The 9780-nt window shown below is 32.0% G+C and overlaps 1 protein-coding gene across 2 annotated transcripts; it reads left to right on the top strand.

Moving 5' to 3' along the window:
- The first annotated feature begins 196 nt into the window (after positions 1 to 196).
- On the top strand, positions 197 to 7540 carry LOC122538294 (lamin Dm0-like). Of its 2 annotated transcripts, XM_043672238.1 has the most exons (9): positions 197 to 830; positions 3339 to 3651; positions 3741 to 4033; positions 4119 to 4313; positions 4430 to 4658; positions 4754 to 4975; positions 5057 to 5161; positions 5738 to 5790; positions 6788 to 7540. In XM_043672238.1, the coding sequence occupies exons 1-8, from the start codon at positions 421 to 423 to the stop codon at positions 5753 to 5755; spliced, it is 1785 nt and encodes a 594-aa protein (XP_043528173.1). In that variant the 5' UTR covers positions 197 to 420; the 3' UTR covers positions 5756 to 5790; positions 6788 to 7540. The 2 variants fall into 2 exon arrangements, with proteins under 2 accessions (XP_043528173.1, XP_043528172.1); XM_043672237.1 differs by lacking the exon at positions 5738 to 5790.
- The last annotated feature ends 2240 nt before the right edge of the window (positions 7541 to 9780 follow it).

Genomic DNA, 9780 nt, shown 5'->3' with positions numbered 1-9780 from the left:
TCTTTCTTTTTCACCGGGACTTTCTGTTAGAAATTCAAGATTGACGCGTTTTCCTAGTGTAGCTAAGCGTTTCGCCATTGGCGCATCCTTCCAAAGAAGTGGCATGCGATTGGTCAACGGGAGCCTCGTGCACACGGACGCGGCCAATCGCATTGTCTTGTTGCGTTTACCAACGCATTATAAAGATGCACGTAAGGAGGTTGCTTCGTTAACGTTGGCGTCACCGCTAAACAGTTCTTCCGTTGACTGAGATAGGAGGATCCTGGGCTTCGATAGTGTTAAGCGTCTCTCACAGACACGGGTGTTATTGTGCATCAAATTGATGATTCGATAGTGCGAGCGACTAGTGTGTGAGATAGTGCAATAGAAGAGTTGTGAAGGAAAAGAAAGAAAAAAGGAAAAAGAGGAAGAAAAAGGAACATGTCAACGAAGGCAGCGAAGAAGACGGCGAGCACGGCGGCGAGTTCGAGCGGCAGCGTGCAGTCGCCGCAATTTAGTACGTCAACGCCGATCGGCCAGCGACCAGGAAGTCCATTGAGCCCAACTCGTTATTCGCGGCTGCAGGAAAAGCAGGACTTGCAGAATCTCAATGACCGGCTGGCTTGTTACATCGACAAAGTTCGGCACTTGGAGGCCGAGAACTCGAGGCTCACGCGGGAGGTACAGACGACCCAGGAGACTATCACCCGCGAAGTATCCAACATAAAGTCTATGTATGAGCATGAACTGTCTGACGCGAGGAAATTACTGGACGACACTGCGAGGGAACGAGCGAAACTGGAAATTGATACGAAACGATTGTGGGATAACAATGAGGAACTGAAATCCAAGTAAGTCGCTTTTCCGATGATTTCCATTTCGAGTGGTGTATGACGTACGTATTTGGGAATACGAATCCGTGCAAGCCCGATTTTCGAAAGGACAAGGCCGGGACGATTGCCGGAATTCACGGTTTATTGCAATTAGCGTGTTTCGAGCTTTTGATTTTGATCTTGAGACTGATTGATTTGATTTTGTATCTTTTATATTTATGCTGGTCTACATTTTGCGCATGCATTGTATATAATTTGCGTTTAAAAGTTATAATTAAGATGCTATGTATATCGTATTCATTTACGACGCGTTTATTGCTGTTTTCGTGACGAGTATTTTTTAGAAATTTGCGAAGATAAATGAAACTCTCTGTCGAGATTGTTTGTACATGATTTATTTTATCTATTTTTTTTTTTTATTTAATTTGAATGTTATTTATAAATTTCGATTTGTACTTTGTAGTTAGATCGTATCGCAAATATGATAATAATAGAATGAAAAAAAAGAATGACAAAATTAGTGTTGATATTTGAGATAGAAGAAACATTTTTCGCCAACCTGAAGTAAAAATGTTCGTGAACTGTACATGAAATTGAACAGAGCAATATCCTTTTTTTTCTTAACTAAATGCAATATCCTGATATCAGGAAGTAATGATTTTATAACTGTGTATGTATTTTTATACTTATTTGTGCGTAGAATTTACACTTACACTTGCACACTTGCTTGTGTTTATTAATGAGTGGTTGTATATGAATAAAATGAATGGTACATGTAATGACATGCAAATGCTTCATATTTGTTCCTACATTAATTTAGCGATCCTTAAATTGTATATATTTATATAATATAAGTAGTTTAATTGCTTTTCTTCTTTTCTTCTCTTTTCTTTGATCTTAATTTAAAAAAAAAGAAAAAGAAAAAAACATAATGAAGTTTTACTTATCTGTACTAGATACTTACTATAGTAATTATCTATAGTATTCTTCTATATCGTTTTTAAGACGACTGAATGAAAGTTTGGAGTTCCATTGATAAAATTCGTTATAAAATTTTCCGAATATTTGGGTGTGCCTAACTTGAAACGTGACGTTACGAGCGATTGTATCACGTTTACTATGCGGCGGTGATGTCATTTTCAACCATGGCATGTATAACCTCGACTGAAAACATTGACCTCCTTTCGAGTGCGCGTTTAAGCAATCGATAAAAATATGGATAAAACGAGAAATAAGCGGGAAATGTTACCTCGTTCAACACAGGCAAGCTAAGAGATATGAGCAAAGAGCAGAAATGAGATATATGTTAATGTCGAAATACCGCTGGATTCATTCTACGTGTATCGTGTGTTTAATATTACGAAATACTGAAGACTTTTAACATTTACATTTTTGCGAATAAACACGAGCAATATATTGAAACATTTAGTGGAACATCTATGTTTTAATCACCTCAATTTCTGTCTTTGTAACTGACATACATTTTGAAGATCAGTATGTTCGATTCTGTTTTGTTTAACAATCCAGTTATGTTTTTGAACGATGCCGCTTTTAGCTAGCTTCTAACTTGAAATTAGTTTTTTGTTTCGCTGTAGAATGCAAGCTTGTCATTGAAACGCTCAAAATGTAATATTTTTGATTTTTTCGATTTCTCCTTTTTTTATCGAAATTTTTTCGTAGTAATTACATAGAGAGATCGTAAGATCTACTACAGTTATCAGTGAGATAAAAGTGTATGCAAAGTGTATATATGCATTCAACATTGATTCTGTAGCAGTTATATGTATAAAAAAAGAATCCTTGATGAAGAAGCGGCATTGATGGAATTATAAATGCTTGTTTTTGTATGAAGATACAAACTTGACATTTCTTGTGAAATAATTCCATAAAATTTATGCGTGGTCTATAAATTTTACCTCATTTTATAGAATTGTTTTTAATATGATATAGTTTGTTAATATTTTTGTATTTTTAAGTTAAATATTTGAATTAATTTTTTTATTTAATATTTTTTCACGTATCATATTGAAATGTTGTATTTATTTATTACTTTTTTTGTAGTAATAAAAATATTGATACATTACGAATCTAATACATTGTACGCTTTAAGGTAACAAAATATTGAGAGATTTTGAGACATCGTGGTATAAAATAAAATTTCTCTATGTGGGTCGGTTGCCTGAAATAGAAACATGAAAGCTCACCTCTTCCCGACTGCCGGAATGTCTTGATTAAAATTTTTTTATGAAACTTATTTTGTATACATTTTAAGAAACGTAGAAAAAGATTTTTATTCGACACTATCAAACTCGACATTTTTAATACACAAATGAGAATGTACAAGATTACTGTTGATGTGTTAATTTATCAAAGTTTTAGATATTTATAAATACTTACAACATTTTGTTAAATACATATAATATTTTGGGACATTATATTACATCAATATTAAATATTAATATTATTTTTTATTTATAATTAATATTGTAATTCGAATTTATGAATATCTCCTTGTGATTTTTTCAGATTGGATAAAAAATTAGTGGATTTACAAGTAGCAGAGAGAAACTTGTTGTTATATGAGACACGTTACAATGATTTGCAATCACAATTTAATCAGTCTCAAGCAGAACGTAAAAAGCTGGCTGAAAGAGAAAAAGAACTGGAACAAGAAGTAGAGAAATTGAAGGCGTTGTTAGAAGATGCTCGTAAACACTTGGGTGAAGAGACATTGCAACGCATTGTTCTTGAAAATAATATTCAAAGTTTAAAGGAAGATATTAGTTTCAAAGATCAAATGTACCAACAGGAGTTAACGGAAACACGTACAAAGAGACAGGTTTGTTTTTAGTAGTACTTGCTATTAATTTAAAAACTAATAATAGATATAAACATACTTAGTATAATTGCATATTATTTTCATTTTAGATTGAAATTTCTGAGATAGATGGCCGCCTTGCTGAGGAATATGAAGCTAAACTACAACATTCTTTGCAAGATTTACGAGACCAGTATGAAGCACAAATGCGAGCTAATAGAGAAGAAATTGAATTGTTATATGAAAATAAGATCAAAAATTTGACAGCTCATGCTCAGCGTAATAGCGGAGCAGCAAGTTTAGCTGTTGAAGAATTAAGGCAAACAAGAACAAGAATTGATACACTTAATCAAAAAATTAATGAATTAGAAGCATCAAATAACGCCCTTAATGCACGAATAAGGTAATTAAATGTATTGAGTATTTTTTTGGAAGTATTTATAGTTCTAAGTATTTTAAATCATTGCTAAAGTTAAATTTTATTATAGAGATTTAGAAAATCTGCGTGAAAATGAAAAAACTCGCCACGCAGAGAGTTTAGCATCTTTAGAAGCTGAATTAGGACGTATACGCGATGAAATGGCTCAACAATTACAAGAATATCAAGATCTTATGGATATCAAAGTTGCTCTCGATTTGGAAATTGCAGCATATCGAAAATTATTGGAATCTGAAGAAGCTAGGTAATAAGAATTAATGTTCTATAAACTTTTAGAATAAATAAAGTAAAATTTTAATATTTAATAAAGTAGAATTGTTAATATTTTACATGATTACATGAAAATTTACTCGTCCATAGATTGAATATCATGCCTGTACAACCGAGCTCAACAGCATCTAGTGGTAGAACTACTCCTTCAAGACATACTCCTTTAAGAGGTGGGAAACGAAAACGCACTTTATTGGAGGAAAGTGAAGAACGTAGTAGTACTGACTATAGTGTATCTGGAACATCTAGAGGGGACATAGAAATTACAGAAGCTGATCCTCAAGGACGATTTGTTAAACTTACCAACAAAGGCAATAAAGTAAGATGTCCAGTACTGGGTAAATTATTCCAGTGTGCGTAATAATTTTTTCACGCTAATATTTAATGTTTTCAATTTATTTTTATGCTATATAGGAAATAGGACTTAGTGGTTGGCAAATTATTCGCAAAGCTGGTTCTTTGGAAACAGTATTTAAGTTCCATCGTACCGCAAAATTAGAAAGTGGTGCCACTGTAATGGTATGGTCCGCTGATATTGGTGCCACACATGAACCACCATCAAATATTGTCATGAAGGGTCAAAAATGGTTTACAGCGGATACCATGACAACTATGCTTCTTAATAACGAAGGCGAAGTGAGTGTTTTTTAGATTCTATTATTGCTGTACCATTTTATGAATATAAATTGTATTTTCAATGTTTTCGTGTTTAAATAGGAAATGGCCACTTCAGAATGTAAAAGACAACAATTGTCTACGTCTTTGTCTCGACATAGAGAAAACTTGGGTTTTCGACCTTCTGAAGAACTTCACCATCAACAGGTATGTTACGGATATCTAAATACGATACAAAAATAGAGATTATAAATGCCATGATAGTCGACATTAATTCGGCTTATTTTTTCTTTTTTATTCACAGCTAAAGGAAAAATTTATTTATTTTTTTCTAGCAATAAGTATTAGTGTTATTTGTTTTTTTAAATATTCAAATATCTTTTTTATCGCTTATGTTAATAAGAACATCAAAAATATAAGTGAGAAATATCGAACTAAATACGATCTTTAAAAATTAACTGCATTAACTGTTATTGTACAAGTATCCATGTTGAATTGAAAATTTGAAAACCAATTACGAAATAATTAACGATTTTATAATTTTTGTAAAATTATTTGTTTTTTCTTTTTGGTAATTGTGTACTTGTATTTGTAATTGTATTTAACGAAGACAATGTGGCTATAGAATATTTTAATTTCTTTGACATTTATTGTTAAAATATTGTACAAAGTTTCTTTAAGATATACACGTTTTCGTTAAATTGATTTTACTGTTAGACTTAATATTAGAAACGTAAAATAAAATCGGGATATGTGTCATCAACGAATCTTCTTATTCCATAGAGAAGATACCCATATTAAGTGGGCGACCGAATGGTTCTGATGGGTCAGTTTATGTAAGTTTTCAACTTATCGAACGTTAAAATAGTCGCCGGTGATCAATGTCATTCGCGCTTCAAATAAAAGGAATTATTTGCTTTGTTTTTTTCTTCACAGCATTTTATTTTCATGCTCACGCTTAACTAAAACTTCATAAGTGTTAAGAGTAATATAATCTTTTGTTAAAATATAAACATCTCATTTGTTAACCACATTGTCTTTAAGATACGCATTTAAACAATTCCAAATATTTTTTCTCATATAAGTATATAGTTATTGTTCAACATTTTCTATTGGTATATATATTACTAACGCAATACTATTGGTATTTTAATCTATTTATACTAAAAAAAAAAAAACGTTAAAATGCTAAAAACTTATTAACATACAGTTCATCACTTTATTGCTGCTATATTAATTTATTGAAATGATTAAAATTTTGCTAAGTGTCAATATTGTTTTTATATATGTGGAAGCCAAAAAAGGGAGAAACGATTTTTCATTTGTGTTCATAAGCTTATTATAAAATTTTGCCGGTTCGATGCATGCATAAATATTTTTTTTTAAAACATTTTTCCAAAAAGGCTTGGTGTGAGCTAAATGAAATAAATCGATGGAAATATCCATTGACGATTTCATTCTTTCCGAAGCATATTTCATTCGTGAAATTGAATTTACAGAATAAAAAGATTTCATTAAAATACACAAAATTTCCGAATCAGTAGTAAAATAGTTATCAATGCCAGTAAATATCATGTACGTGCGTGTGTATGTTGAGAATATGCGTGTATGTGTATCTTTACATGCATGCAGGCATGAACGCACAATATTCATCATCTCATTAATATTGATTTTAGATTCTGTAATTACTAATTGTCGAATAATATACACATCATGTCAGTTGGGTTTATTAAGTGATTCAACTTCTCAATTCATTTAATTTTTTTTCTATATAAATATAATCTTATCTTTAATTTTTTTTCTATATAATATAATCTTTTTTCTTTGTTTCAGGGCGATCCCCAAGGAGAGGAATTTTGTCGCCTTATGTGAAAATAAGTCCATGAAATAATCTTAAGAGTTCTAACAGCACGTTTTTAAAAATGCTTTAAAAAAAAAAGATACAGAAAAAGCACGTCAGAATGATATATTTTGCTTAAAAAAACAATAAAGAAGAGATTAAAAACAGAATTCGCAACACCATGTTAGTACTTTATATTTATAGAGATATGTACAACATATGAGAAAATATTCTGTAATATAATATTTAAATCAAATTTAAGGAAGAGTTTCACGAGGATTGAAACAAATATTATTGCATTTATATATTTGCACTTCGTACAAAACTTATTTGTCCGTTACATCAGAGTTACTACTTTATTGAATAAGGAGCACGAGTAATTTTTTCAGCGAGATCGAAACTATTTTTGGCATACCATTTGTTTCTACCTAGTCGTTATCGTGCCTTTTTAAATATAAAAGAAAGAGATCTTTTTTCTTAGTAGATAATAGTATTTATTTTTAAGTACAAACCCGGATGCAATAGGAGTGTGATGCCCGCCGAATATAATGTTCAAATTCATTTTTTTAACAAGAAAATATTTTCTGATATGTATACTAAGTTTTCTATTAATTAATAAGACATGAACAGAAATGAAACTACGTTTAGTGCAAAATGTATCAGCTCCGTCATCCGGACTATCATTTTGTTAATTGTATTCGACTTTATACCATTTATACTAATAATAAAAATTATCATTAACCGTATCTTTATTATTCTTTTATTATATTTTACGATAGTAATTACGTCTAATTAATTTTTATGCACATGTAAAGCATCCATGAATTAAGCATGCACTGTGTGCATCACTCCTAGGATAGGTGTCGGAATTAATTTATATTGTTGTCCTTATTGCACGCTGTTGCCCTCTGTCTACCACGCAAATATGTCTATCCTTGTCGCACACTACCGCTTTCTTTTTCTACTGCGCGTATATGTCTGTCCTTGTTGTATGCTGTCACTTTCCTTGTCTACCACATAGATATGTCTGTCCTTGTCCCACGTTATCACCCTCCTTGTCCAATGACGCTAGACAAGGAGAGCAACAGTGTGCGAGAAGGACATCCTTCGATCTATTGAAAAAAAAATTCAACTTTTTACACACAGTTTTTTCCAAGACAAACATACATAGAAAGAACGCGAGGAGCCTAATTTTAAGGAGGCATATAAAAAAGTTCGCAAATTATTCCTCTTAATTAGGTTTTTTTCGTAATTAGTGCGAACTGTCACAAAATGGACATGGTGGCGCCATCTAGCGATAACTCAGTGGTACTAATTATTTTTAAAAATACTTATTTCTGCATTTTACGGGTCAAATGGGGAAAAGAAAGCTAAGGGTCTAATTAGGATAATACAATCGCCAAAGTTTACAATTCATTTCGCTAAATTAGATTTTTTCGCAAATGAAAATTTCACTGTTTTACGGGGTAAGAAACACTAGCGCCGGTGGAACTAAACTTTCTATAACCATGTAAGGGTAATTAATTTTAATTTTTCACGCTACTAATTTACACTTCCGAGCACATATTTTAAAGATAATGCTATCAGTTACGTTCGCAAACAAATCTGAATCTAATATTCACTATAGTTTGTGCAAAATTATGCACTCACTACTGGCACTACTACGTAAACGAAATTGAAACATTCTTTATATACGTAAACTATACATAAACAAAACATAAAACGCAAGCTTAGGGTCTCTAAAATCGAAGACGCAACCATAACAGTTCACAAATGATTCCTCGTAATTAATTTCTTCACGTAATTTGTGGAAAATCTGTCACCTGTCAATGATAATGTAGCGACCTATAGTTCCTCCAGTATGAGTTTCGAACACCAACTTGCACAAGCCGCAAGTGGCTGTGCGCCTAGCGTCGAAGTCAATCGATATTCGATGCTAAGCAAACAGAGTGCGGAACCGCTAGGATGGGTGATCAAAATCCAGCCTAGCGAGTAGTTACAACAACCAAGCGTCTCTGGGTTAAGGAATCGCTGCCATCAACCCCATTGGATCTAGGCAGCGACTCTGAGATGAAATGCCACAACCTTTCCTCATCTTACCCACATCATCACTTCCTACATCATTCTCGCATTATCATCGACACTTTCAATCCCTTCATTAAAGGTGACGGTGGCGCCATCTATTGATAATTCGGTGGTACTAAAAAAGGAATTTACTACTTTTCTATACGTGTATATAAAAAGTGGCATTTTTTTTCTATAGATCGAAGGTTGTCCTCGCACATTGTTGCTCTCCTTGTCTAGTGTCATTAGCGACAAAGACAGACATACACGCGCAGTAGACAAGAAGAGCGATAGTATACGACAAGGACAGTTATATTTGCGCGAGAAGGAATAGACAAGGAAATTATTAAGTTATGACAGTTGAATTTGGTAAGAATATATTTAATTTTATATAAAATATAAAAATAATAATATATCAAATTTTACAATTTGTTTTGCTTGGTGATTACGAGAGAAATGATTGTAATTATAGAAGATGAGAAACTAATTTTTTTTATAGAATCATTTATGTTGATTCACTTGATTGCTATTTTATGTCTAAATGAGTTCAAATATGTTTCATTGCGTTTGTGGTATTAATTATAAGTTTCATTATTAGTAGTGCTGCAGTGTGTAACTTGCCAGAATTAGTGTAATAGGATGTGATACGAAAATGGTAAAGGGATCTTTAAGACCCTCCAATTGTGGACCACAAAAATACATTGTATGCGAGATCTATTCATTTATCTCGTCTGTGACTATACCAAATAAAATAATATAAGCACGGAGGAATGTAGAAGAAATTAAATTTTGAATTAAGTTTAATTGTTATAGACAAGCTAAATAATTGTTGAATAATCTTTAGAAATATGAAAAATAATTTAATTGTCATTAATGAATTGTTGAAACTATGTTTGAGAATATGAAATAATTAAATTACTAA

This window comes from Frieseomelitta varia, unplaced genomic scaffold, assembly GCF_011392965.1.
Source record: "Frieseomelitta varia isolate USP_RPSP 00005682 unplaced genomic scaffold, Fvar_1.2 scaffold_979, whole genome shotgun sequence".
NCBI lineage: Eukaryota > Metazoa > Arthropoda > Insecta > Hymenoptera > Apidae > Frieseomelitta > Frieseomelitta varia.
Note: the sequence above shows the minus strand (reverse complement) of the source record. Positions and strands in the feature narration are given on the sequence as shown.

Coding starts and splice junctions, on each gene's coding strand:
- LOC122538294 (XM_043672237.1), top strand. CDS start 421: ATGTCAACGAAGGCAGCGAAGAAGACGGCGAGCACGGCGGCGAGTTCG. Junction 4,659..4,753: donor TTACCAACAAAGGCAATAAA/GTAAGATGTCCA, acceptor TATGCTATATAG/GAAATAGGACTTAGTGGTTG. Junction 4,976..5,056: donor TTCTTAATAACGAAGGCGAA/GTGAGTGTTTTT, acceptor GTGTTTAAATAG/GAAATGGCCACTTCAGAATG.